General features: G+C 40.9%; 1 protein-coding gene across 15 annotated transcripts in view; it reads right to left on the minus strand.

Annotated features, from left to right (window-relative positions):
• celf5a (cugbp, Elav-like family member 5a) overlaps window positions 1-11,608 on the minus strand; it is a 175,994-nt gene extending 164,386 nt beyond the window's left edge. For 5 of the 15 annotated variants that reach the window (XM_019352166.2, XM_019352163.2, XM_005478680.4 and 2 more), the window contains exon 1: window positions 11,121-11,607. In XM_019352166.2, coding sequence (XP_019207711.1) covers window positions 11,121-11,478 — 358 coding nt within the window. In that variant the 5' untranslated portion in view covers window positions 11,479-11,607. Of the gene's footprint in view, window positions 1-11,120 lie in introns of all 15 variants that reach the window. The other 10 variants (XM_013275127.3, XM_019352162.2, XM_005478685.4 and 7 more) reach the window with 4 other exon arrangements.
• Window positions 11,609-11,976: the final 368 nt, after the last annotated feature.

Genomic DNA, 11,976 nt, shown 5'->3' on the forward strand with positions numbered 1-11,976 from the left:
ACAAAATGAAAAGTTTCTCAGTTTGGTACATTTCTGTCTGGATGTATGCAGCTTTTTCATGTTTGGCTCTTTTGTTTTATTATGATTATGTTTAATTTTTGTGGGCTTTTTTTTTAAGTTTGACCTAAAATAGCTCCCAAATTTAAGTCATGTCCCCTTCTTTTATTTTTTTTTTTTATCATTTTTTAGAATTTTTGCTGAATGTTTCTCTGAGTCTGGAACTTTTACTCAAAGTGTTTGTCTCCATCTTTTGTAATTTTCACAATCTCAGCATTTAGTAATTTGCACTGCCACTCTGGTAACTGCTGGTAAGCTGAATATGAGCAACCTACTTCTACATAGGCAGTGGGCATAAAATGCGTACTGCAGAATCGTCAAATATGAATGCAATTCCGAGGAGACAGGCCCGGTTTAAACCACAACCTCTCTCTTTTAAACTCCACCTTTCATACCCTCTTTGCTCCCTTTTCTCCATCTCCTTGCCCCAGAGGAGCCAAGCTGCCCCAGTGTAATGAAAAAGTGTGAACTTGCTCTCACTGTGGCATTTCCTTGGCCAGAAAGTGTGAAGGTAGCAGAAACCGAGCCAATCCTGGCACCAGCCTTGTCTGCTCGCTCACACATCATTTGCACTCTTTGGAAAACGCTATCACTGTGGCTAGATTACTTGCTTACTTCATTTACTGCCATGTGGGGCTCAAAGGGAACTGAGAGCCTTTCAGAAGGGTCGGAAGCTGAAACGCATATCATCAGCGTGGATGCAACATGATTATGACCTGAATCATCACCAGTCGGTTAGGCAGGAGGCTCTATGGCACACATTGACCACGAGGGGGGTAATCAGTCTGGTCTCATAGAATCTTTTAGTTTATATAATCATTTTCTTATCTTTGAAAAAAAAAAACAACCACACCTCTTGATCTGTTTACACACAACAATCATGTCACTACTTAGGGTGAAGGATGAAAGAGGGCAAAGAAGAACAGCTAGCGATGGCAGGGACCTTTCAAAACAGTCTCTGTCATTGTTCTGACAACATTTTTCTTGCCCCAGCTTAATAATGAGGCTCATAATGATAGTGTAATAAAAGCAGTAGCCTTCTTTAACCTGTAAACCTTAATTATGTCAGACATTCACCTTCTATAGTACCAGAAACTGTGCACAGTAAACATCTCCTGACCCTGAATCCTCGTGCACTCTTCCATCACTCCTCCACTAATAACTGTAACCCTTCATCTCTGCTGCACCCAGCTCCAAAATCCTTTTCCATTTCCTCCTTCACTACCCCTCCCATCACACCTTCACCATGAGCAGTAAACTGGGGGAGGATGAACACTGCAGAGCACTGAGGAGCATCGGTGTCTATCATGAAGGCAACAAATAGCCCCTGCACCCTCATGGCATCCTCTCTGACCCCTGAGTAGAAGAACCTCAGCCATTGATTTGTTGCTACTTGCTCACATAGACTACACTATAGCCTCCAAGAAGCGGTCACACAGATCCATAGGCAGAACCTCCCAAAGGATTTTATGTGTGTGTGTATGTGTTTGCATGTGTTTGTGCATGCATTCATGTATTTGAGTGTACATGTGATATATTGCCTAATGAGTGTGACAATTACATTAAATTCTTTCTGAAATGCTCAGTATATGTTTCATGATCAATACAGGGACAGAGAAACCATCACAACAATGCAGGCAGACGCTGTATGCTGATATCTTCACAGTCACTTACTAGAATAAGTGTTGCTTAAGTGGTACTTCATATATATTCCAGCTGGTAAGTCATGACTGACTATCTTTCTATGACAGAATAAGTGTATAAATGTGATAAAACGATCATTGTGAACTAGTCCCTTAAATAAAGCAGACATACAAAGTGTTTTTGAGAGTTAAAAGTATAACGTACCACAACACATCAATAGTTAATTCCATAATAAACCATAAATAATTAATTAAAACTGACATCTCAAAGCATTGTCATGAATTTGTATTTGTTTATTTATAATCACAAACTATCTGAAAATTTTGTTCACATTAATTATAAGTCTTATTATTATAATGCCTCAGTTATAATATATTTAATTATGCAACGTGTGTTATAATTAAACACTTTAATTGTCACTAGACTTCCTGTTGCAGGATTACAAGGTTGGCAGTAAGATTATGCAAGGCTCCTTTGTATGTTTACTATCATGCACTCCAATCCATTTTTAAATTGAGAAAATGGATCACATTTTTATGAACATATAATTGAGGTTAGAGCTCAAACTCAGAACAACCCATCTGGAGATTGTTGTGACATTTAGATAAATGTGCTTTTCTTTGTGGATGCAAATACTCAGCCGTCTCCTTAATGTTATCCTATTAAGGTGCAACTATTTAATAAAAGCAAAGGAAAGACTCCTACAATCAGTTGCAAGCATAAACACAGGGATCGCTAGCAGCGGGAAAGTCTCAACTCACAGAGACTTCGGAAGAGGAACCTCATAAATTCTTCAATTATCAACTTGTTATGTTGCCTATTAAGTGAACTTGTGCCAACTGTAGATGTCCATGTTATATTTGATCTGCATGTTGGCAAACATACTTATGACATATACATGTATTAGCATTAAAAAGGAATTTCCAACAACCATCTTATAAAGTTGGCAGCAAATGCAGGTTTTCTTGGTGACATGGCAGATTGCAACCGGCAGCCCATCCCCAGAATTGGCCAGAATCCCCGATATTTGGCTGGATAGCACTTATGACACAGCACTTTGGCATCCTCCACTGTTCTGTAGCCTTTAAAGTAAGTCTTGACTTTTGTAGACTCTCTGAGTACATCATCCCTCTTTTGCTATTAAAGCCATGGTCCAATCTATAAATAGTAGTCCAGTGCCCTGCATCCCTGATGAGCAAGCTAATTGACACTGTTAATGGATAGAGTTTCACAGAGCTGTAAATAATGTGTAGGTTCACACTTACTGCCTCCTGCCGTGTTACTTCTGGGAGGGCAACAAGAGTTTACCTGCCAAGTCCCGTCTCTCCAGCCTGTCGTCCCTGCTTCCCTCCCAGAGCCAAGTCTGCTCCGGCCAAGGGATTTACAGAAATCAATAACTCTGTGTGCCCCCACCCCACCTCCCTCTGCCCGAGTCAAAGTCAGAAAACTGCATCCTCTTCATGTACTCTAACAACCTCTTGAAAGAGGAAAACAGGACTACAAGAAAGGAAATCATAAAATCACTTTCATTTTGGCCCACACCGTTTGTATTTAAAGTCTCCCTTTAATGTATGGCATATTTGATGCAATATTACTAAAAATGCATGTCCTCTGTCTAAAACTAAAAGGTATTTAAACCTCTGAGACAGCTCAATTGATCATAGCAAAGCCACAATCATAGATGACTGGCAGCTGCAAACTGACTATGGACTAAGAGACAGATCAGGTTCTCAGTCACTTTGATTTTACAAATTGAAAGGTACCTTAAAAGACATCGCTTCAAAGGCACGGAGGTTGCTTGGATGAACTGTTTGAAAGAGGGATGAGAAAGACAGACATGCGAGGAGAGCAAAAAACACTACCTGGTGAAATCATTCACACATTCATTCTCTTTCACTATACCGCTGTACACGGCAACCTAATGAAATGAGATGAGATACACTTAATTTATCCCACATTGGGAAATTCATTTCTTAATGTGAAGTAAGTATAAAATATGTCCAATACTGTATCTGTCCTTGTGGCAGTGAAGCTGAATCAGTCTGTTAGAGAAAGTGCTCCACTGCATGTCCAGCAAGTGGTGCCGAAGGTAGTCACGATGCAATCAGTGACCTCCTCTTCAAGACTGATGTATATACACAAGCCTTTATAAAGACGCTGGAGCTGAATGCTGTTTTTTTTTTATTTTCCATCTTCCAAAAGCTCGTTTTCACTTATACCCTGCTTGCCAAAAATATAATTTGTGTCATTGTCCTAACTTTTATTTATTTATCTCATATCACCACTGCAGCTGGAGGAGACAATTAATTAACACTAATGGTGTGACTAACAAGCAGATACCGGGGTGTTAATTGCCTCGATGTACTGTATTTCCTGGTAACCACATTAAACGGATGGATGGATGGATGGATGGATGGATGGATGGATGGATAGATAGATAGATAGATAGATAGATAGATAGATAGATAGATAGATAGATAGATAGATAGATAGATAGATAGATGAATTGAGTCTGAAGAGCAGTGAAAACAGATATGAGAACCCACGAGGCATTAATTATTTGAGCAGTCTTTTTTAATTAAGCCAGATCTACCGTTGTACAGTGTACCACAGATCGGATGCCATACTGGAACTCATATAAAGTCCATATACTTTCCTTATTCTACAAAATTAATATTTGATCACCAGAAAAGTAACACAAATTCTGTCTCTCATCTTTCTATTCTGCACTATCTGGCATGCAATTTGCTTGTATCAAACACACACAAAAAATGGATGCGATACATCTCTCGTACAAAGCCTCTGACCAGTTTATGTCACTGGCAATAGAGCACAGAGACTGTTGGCTGCGGCATCACTCCTTAAGTGAGAAAGATGGATGGAAGGAGCGAGGAGAGAGATGGCTGAGCAATGGAAGAGACGGGGTGTGAGGGGAGGCATGGAAAGGCGCTGGAAATGAGGGGGAGATGGCCCTGCAGTCGCCCACAGATGCTCCCTCTGTCTCTCCCTCATTCTCTCCCTCCTTTTGAGCACAGTACGGGAGCAGTCTTTTGGGGAGGCTGGCAGGCAATCAGTGATGCCATGCCAGCAGTGCAGCGATGGCAGCTTAACCTATTTTCGGAAATACCACAGAATATCTATTTATAACCGTGCTGAGCCGCATGTATCTTCACACATCCCTCATGGACTTGAGCATTCTTAGACATTTTCCAATCTAAAATGTGCCTTCCTTAAATTTCAGGGATTGCTTAATATCTGTGGAAAACAAGGTCTGCTAATAGTTCTGCTTATCCCCACTTAGGGTGGCAAACTACCATATTATTCACGCTGTCAAAATACTAACATTTTTCGCATAATATATTTTGTCATTAATTATAAACAGCTTTGCTATTACTGCTTACATTCTAATCATAAAATAAGAAATCACCTCTGGACAGCACAGATTTAACATTACAAGTAGCAGCGGTATTATTGAATTACATATTACTAGTGTTACTAGAGGGATTTTCCTCATGTCAGCAGCTTTCAGGTGATTATTTTATCTGCCAAGCTCGGCCTCTGCTCCTCCTCAATCCATCCCATCCACTGTTGCCCAAACGGCAAACAGCCTGTCAGAGGCATCCTCCATGTCCCAAGCTGAACCATCACTCTGCTCTCCCAGCGCCTTAGGATAAAAGCTGCCATTTGTTTCTGCATCTCTGACAAACACTTATCCATCTGTCCATACATCCATTGTTCTGTGCCATGTGTCTGTCTGTCATTTGCCTCGTGGGCCCCGCTTCATACATGTGCCATCCTAACTGTGCAATTGCTCTCTGTCACACCGGGCTGTATGACAGTGGGGGGATTAGGTGAGAGTACCAAGTCCAGTATCCACAAAGCTTTGTGTTCACGTGCACTCTCAGGCAAATTCATGTAAGACATAAATGCATTGTTCATTCACACCAATATCAAGGACTCAACGATTTGGCAATCAGAGAAATGTGACAGCTTGACTAATCTGTGATTGTTTTTTGTCCAAAACACGGGGGCTAGCAAGCCCTCCAAGGGCACGGTACTATAAGACAAGACAAATAACTTATTATTTTCCAGGCTTGTACAAGGCTTTAGCGCATGAGTTCTCCTGAACCATTCCAAAATGGAGAGGGATTATCACAAAACATTGCATTAAAATCTCCTCTCTCCCCTCTCCCTTGTTATTTCACTTTCCTTCTAAAATGAATCTGTGCCCAGCCAGGCTCAAACACAACATTAAAAAGCTCATGCTATTCTAACAGAAACCACCAACCCCCTCCTCCTCGCGCTCTCCCTTTTTCCCCCTCTGTGCCTTTATAACCCCCCCCCCCCTCATAAGAGTACACTCTGCTCTGTAGGCAATGGCACTCTGCAAAGCTGCCCATTCAAAATAGATAGGCTTCTATCTCCCTCTATTTAGACTAAGAAAATAGCTCTGACCTTTGAGCCTGAGCAGGAAGGCAGCGGGCTTCTGCCAACTCTACCTTTAGAAAAGAAATGTGTCCACAAAACAGCAAAAATAATTCAACTCAAAAATCTTCCGTTTAAAATTTCTGGAAAAAGCCAGTAGCGCATTCATCAAATCAACAGTGGTACCAAATTAAAATCGCCTTCCATCTCGCATCGATTATTATTACAGGTTGTCATCAAAACAGTCAACTTACCAATATAACTTTTTAAAACACCATGGCATCACCACCATCCCTTCAAACACAAACACTGTCCAGAAAATGTAGAATGAAGCACCAAAGAGCTTTATTTACTTGAGTTAATGAAATGCAAAAACATTATAGGTTTCATTAATGAGTTAGATCTCACTGCTCATTTTCCCATCTCTGTTCCCATTCTGGGCACCCATTTACGGCAAACACATTCCACAAAGGTCATCGTGTAACAGCACTTCCAACAAACTGAAAGTATAATATACTGCAAGCAATAATGAATGTTGCATTGGTGCAGGAAATCAATCCATCTGAAAGGCTCTCCTGGGCAGGTATTAAGGGAGAGGGAAGCGGAGACGGAATAAAAGTCAGGTGAGCCTGGTGAACAGATACAAACCTCCAGCAGAGCGCAGCCTTGTTGCCATCTAAGATTGCCAATCTGCTTGGGAAACCAACAGAAAAGAGCAGGAGAGAGGGAGGCAGCACTCCTCATCCTGAAGTCAAGGCCCATAGCGCCTGTCAGTACCCGTTGAGCTGCTGCATCTTTTATGAGGAAAGCCCTGTTGCTTATTACAATATTTACAGACGTTTAAAGATTGTGAGGAGAGTGTTGTTACTGCATTAGCTTGGCTCGGTGGCCTTCGCTCACTAGACTCTGACAGGAGATTTTATTCTAGATTTGTTCAATCGAATCACTGCACAAAACTGCGCGGAGACTGAGAATTGTTTTCCAGGTGACTCAGAGGTCACACGCACAGCTGGAACGGAGTGTAGCATTCATGGCATTTATGATATCGGTTCATTTCATTAGTAAATAGGCAATAATGTCAAAAGGAATAAGTTCCAAAGCTGTCTTTTAAATCTGTAATATTAACACAGTTTTGTCTTTCTGTACAGTCCATGTCATATCTACAGCTCTGTTTATGGATGTAAGCGAATTTATCCCATCTGTTTCCCCAGGAGGGATGCTGTCCTACAGCAGTGCCGTGATCTTTGACACTTTCCATAAGGCACATGCAATATGGAAATGTGTGCATGTACTTCCATAATATCAAAGGAAGAAAGCAGCTTTAACAAACCAACGGTTGGTTTAATCAGTGCTGTTGCCTTAAAGCTCCATCTCCATAAAGGAAAACTGAAATGTATAGTTCTGGTTTGATGAATATGCTTTGTTCCAACTAGCTGTGCTTCCTTCCTTCTTTATTCTTTGAGGAGCACAACTTACAGAGAAACTCTATCCATCAGACTGCTTCAGACGAAGGAAAAAATAAAAACTTGAATAAATATTTCATTAGATTATTCTGTGATTTAATGTGCTTCTGCTTGCTGGGGTCTACAGCAATATCTCCATTTATAAATGCATTAACACAGTAATACTCGACACAAGCTTAGTATTGATATCCGGGCAGCCTTGCCCGGCAGATTGGAGCGACCTAGGGATTTTTTTGTCTGTGCGTCTACCTGTTGTGCTAAATTATACATTGCCTCTCTGATCTGAGTGCATTATGGAAACTCACATGATATAATCTACCGAGAAAACTGCACTTTTAATTTAAAGAATTTGATATAGCAAGCAAAATAACAGGCACAATGCATAAAAGGAACACTGGCTCTGGATATAAGCATGTGCATATATGCATGTATGTATTTGTTCTGCATGTGCTAGTCAAAGCTAATTAGAGCCAAAGGGAGAAGTTTTCACAGTCTGTAATAAATTCAACATCAGGAAATCCTCTACCTATTAATACCAATTGGGCGACAATAATTGGCAGGCCATCGACAGCGTGGGCAGAATTAATCATTTGAAGAGGCAGGCTAGACTGAATTTTTAATTGGCAGAGGCAGCCACTGTTTAGGGAGGCAACCAGCTGATCACCCAAGAGACTGCTGCTTCAGACAATGCACATTTGCTAATCCTCTTGAGTCAAGTTATTATGGCCATGCATTATTATCACGCTTTACAAACTAATTCCATGTTTTCCCTCATGGATTACCAAGGGGAAAAAACAGTTGCATAAGAAAAGAGGAAATAAACACAGAGAGCACAATGTGGATGAAATGAAAATCCAAAAAATCCAAATGACAGAATAAGCACAATGGCTACGAATGCACAACACTTAGTATAATGAAAATAGCATGTGCGCATGTGTGTATGTGCGTGTGTTCCTCTGTCCATCGATGTCTTTGTTAGTGTGAATGTGCCACTTTGAGGGTGCTTGCCCAGTGTTTCCATCACGATGCGTACCCCATAATCCTTTTTCTGCTTAATAACATGATTAACTATAAAATAACCTCATCAAGGATCACTGACACATTAGAGTTTGATTTTGTATTGTTAATTGTGCAACGAGGCTTCATTACATCCTAACTCATTTAATTTGACTGAACTATGCTTATCTAAAATTAATTAGCGGTTTGTACGTTAAAATTCAGGGTAAATAATGACATGAGAAAAGCATTTGGAATCATATTTTTAGCATTTTTACTAGATCAGAAAGAGAAGATTATCCAGCTACATTTAAACAAGATTTTTTGTTTAGTAAAATGCAAAAAAAAAAAATCATAATTCACAATGAACAGATATAAAAGTTCACTGGATATTTTTAAGGGATTTCACTTTGTTGAAAGGCTCTTTTGAGATTTGCATTTCAAACTGACAAGAGAACTGAGGAGGGTGATCATACAGAGTCTCACCGAAAGCAAGCAGTACATCTCAATTACACATTTTCCCACTTCTTCTACTTTACCACCAGGGCAAGAATGATGTAATAAATTGATGATAATATAATGCTACGAGGAAATCTGACAAAAAACCTTTTCAAATGAATAACAATGTAGTTAAGCAGCTTTTCACTGTATTAATTGAAAAAATAATTGCTAATTATGACATATCAAATTTATGGCCTAGATGTCAAACATTTCACTATGTCTAGCAAAGATCAGTGTTTTTGTATGAGTAATGGAAATGTGCTGTTTATGTTATGTAGAAAGCCTAAATTGTCTTTTCCCTGATAGCACGATAAGGTGACATCATTCAGGACCCAAAATACTGCCATCACTGCAACACGGGGAAATGACATTTTAGTATATGCATGAAGCACAAAAACACACGCATCCAAAGCAAACCAGATCAGTGCAATACTGAAGAAATGACTTCCACAACAATAACATCAACTTTACGACCTTCATAAAATATGTGGCAAACATTATTATAATATACTGTAACTGTATCCTGGTTTGAAACCTTCACAAAGACTTGTATTAATTATTCTGGAGGAGATGGGGACAACCTCTGTAGCAGAAACGAATTTAATATCTTGCGATGGTGACTTGATGCATTGCACGACAGGGTTTGTAATGTTTACTGTCATACATTATCATTTGTCTTTTCTAAATGTCACTGTAATAAGAGGCTTATCTCCTGTGCTTACATCCTTCACACATCTGCATCTGCTCTGTGAAATGAAGAATCCACGTGTGGAAAAAAAAGAAAAAAAAAAGAAAAAGGTTTTTTATAACTACGGTTTTGACTAAATGATAGTCGAGGCCATTGCATGCTTTTGTTTGTGACTTCTATGGGTCAGCAATGAAATCACCATAATACATTAAGTATGCAGTTGGCCTTTGTCGTTATTGCCTTGGATCATCAATACGATGTTGCAAACTTTGTCGACAGTGCACTGGCCTGACCGTTACAATGAAACTAACAGTGATCACAGTGCTTATAGTCAAAGCCTGAATGTCACTGATCAGCTAAACCAGTGCAGCTCTGGGGTTATTCATTTCTGGTCAAACCTGGCTAAGAGCAAAAAGCACTAAATTAAAGGTTGGGTGAGGGTTCACGGGTCATGACGATGACGATGACAATGATGACGTCTGCACTGCTTGAATCTAGGGGATGGGGGTGCGGGTTAGGAGGGGGGGTATCGTGAAATGCTTTTCCCACCCAGGCAGTGATCTATATTCTTGCTAGCCAACTTCATTATGGAAGATGGAAGTTGTCAGTGTATGTATAGTGAGCTGAGTGGATTTACACCCTCTGCTTCCATTTCAGCAGAAGCCTCACTGCCCACTCTCCGTGGCGACGTCCGTCATCTTGTGACAGTTCGTGCGCCCTTTGGAGACGTTGTAGAATTGAACTGATTTCGCCGTGTCGCGTTTGCACCCAGCCCGCTCTATTCGCACATGGGGAGATGTTAAAGAAAGCATATGGATGAATAAATGATGCCGCCCCTCCGCAAAAGATGGGACTGGCAAGAGGAGGCTGTTGAAAAATGCATCCTTTCCGAGCGCCTCTGCCCCACTTAGGAGCGTGTTAAGGAAACACTCAAAGGCAATAAAATAAAGAATTGTTCCTCGTGTTCAAAACACTCGAAATATGTGCAAATCTTTCTTTTTGTGGTCATAATAAATACTGAAATCTCGGGATAGAAATACAAAAGCGCGTCAAACCAATCTGATAATTACTAAAAAGCTAAAAACTTGCCTTACGCACAAAAAAAAGCAAATGGAGCAAAATCCCAAACCTCATGAATGTTATATGGAAATATGAGCAATGATGAGCATAACGATACAGATTATTTGGGGGGGTTGACAGCTGATCGATTAAGCCCGATTAAACATGAAAATAAAAGTGACAAAAATCCGCATTTTACTACAAATCAGTTCAGTACGTACAGATACTAATAAGCAGTTATTAAGCTTCATATGGGCCTCGCAGCCATTCGAGGGGCGACACATTACCTTTGTGCATGCCGGTGTATCGGTCCTTGAGAACTGTCAGTTCGTGGATTTTCCCAAACTGTTCAAACAGGGGTTTCAGGTCTTTTTCTTCCAAGTTCCGCGGTATCTGCCCGATAAACAGTTTAATGGCATCTTGGTCTTTCATGTTGCCGCTCTCCGGATGAATTGAAATGGGTTCTGACCCGTTCATGGGTTTCGGAAATGTGATCTGAGGGTACTGGTGCTGATGTGGGATAAGTAGTAGTGGTTGTTGGGTCGGTGGTGCCCCCGGTCCGGTGAAAACCAGGCTGGAGTGAGAGGGCTGGGGCTGCTGTGGATGGTGCTGCCTTCTTGTTTCAGTCTGAGTGAATCTGGCCATTCTGAGCTGGGAGCAGAGTGGATAATAATGACAACACACACACACACTGTGAGAGAGCAAGCACTCAGCTGGAAACCAGGCTGACTTTCTATCCGACACACAACACACACGCACACACAACGAGGAAGAGGGGGTTGATGTTGGTGAAATAAGCGCGCAGAAGCGATATGAGACGCTATAGAGCGACACCCAGTGGTGTTTATGATGTACTTCAACTCAGAAAAGACTTCTTTCGGCTGCTCCCTTTAGGGGTCGCCACAGCGGATCATCTGTCTCCATCCCACCCTATCCCAGCATCCTCCTCTGTCACATCAACTCTCTGCATGTCCTCCTTCACTACATCCACGAATCTTCTCTGAGGTTTTCATCTTTACCATCTTTTCCTCCTGCATGGCAGCTCCATATTCAACATCCACTGTCCAATATCCGTCCTCTCCACATGTGCAAACCGTCTCACCCTTTTCTTTCTCACTTTGTCTCCAAACAGCTCACCGTGAT

The sequence above is a fragment of the Oreochromis niloticus genome, linkage group LG23 (genome assembly GCF_001858045.2).
Source record: "Oreochromis niloticus isolate F11D_XX linkage group LG23, O_niloticus_UMD_NMBU, whole genome shotgun sequence".
Lineage (NCBI taxonomy): Eukaryota > Metazoa > Chordata > Actinopteri > Cichliformes > Cichlidae > Oreochromis > Oreochromis niloticus.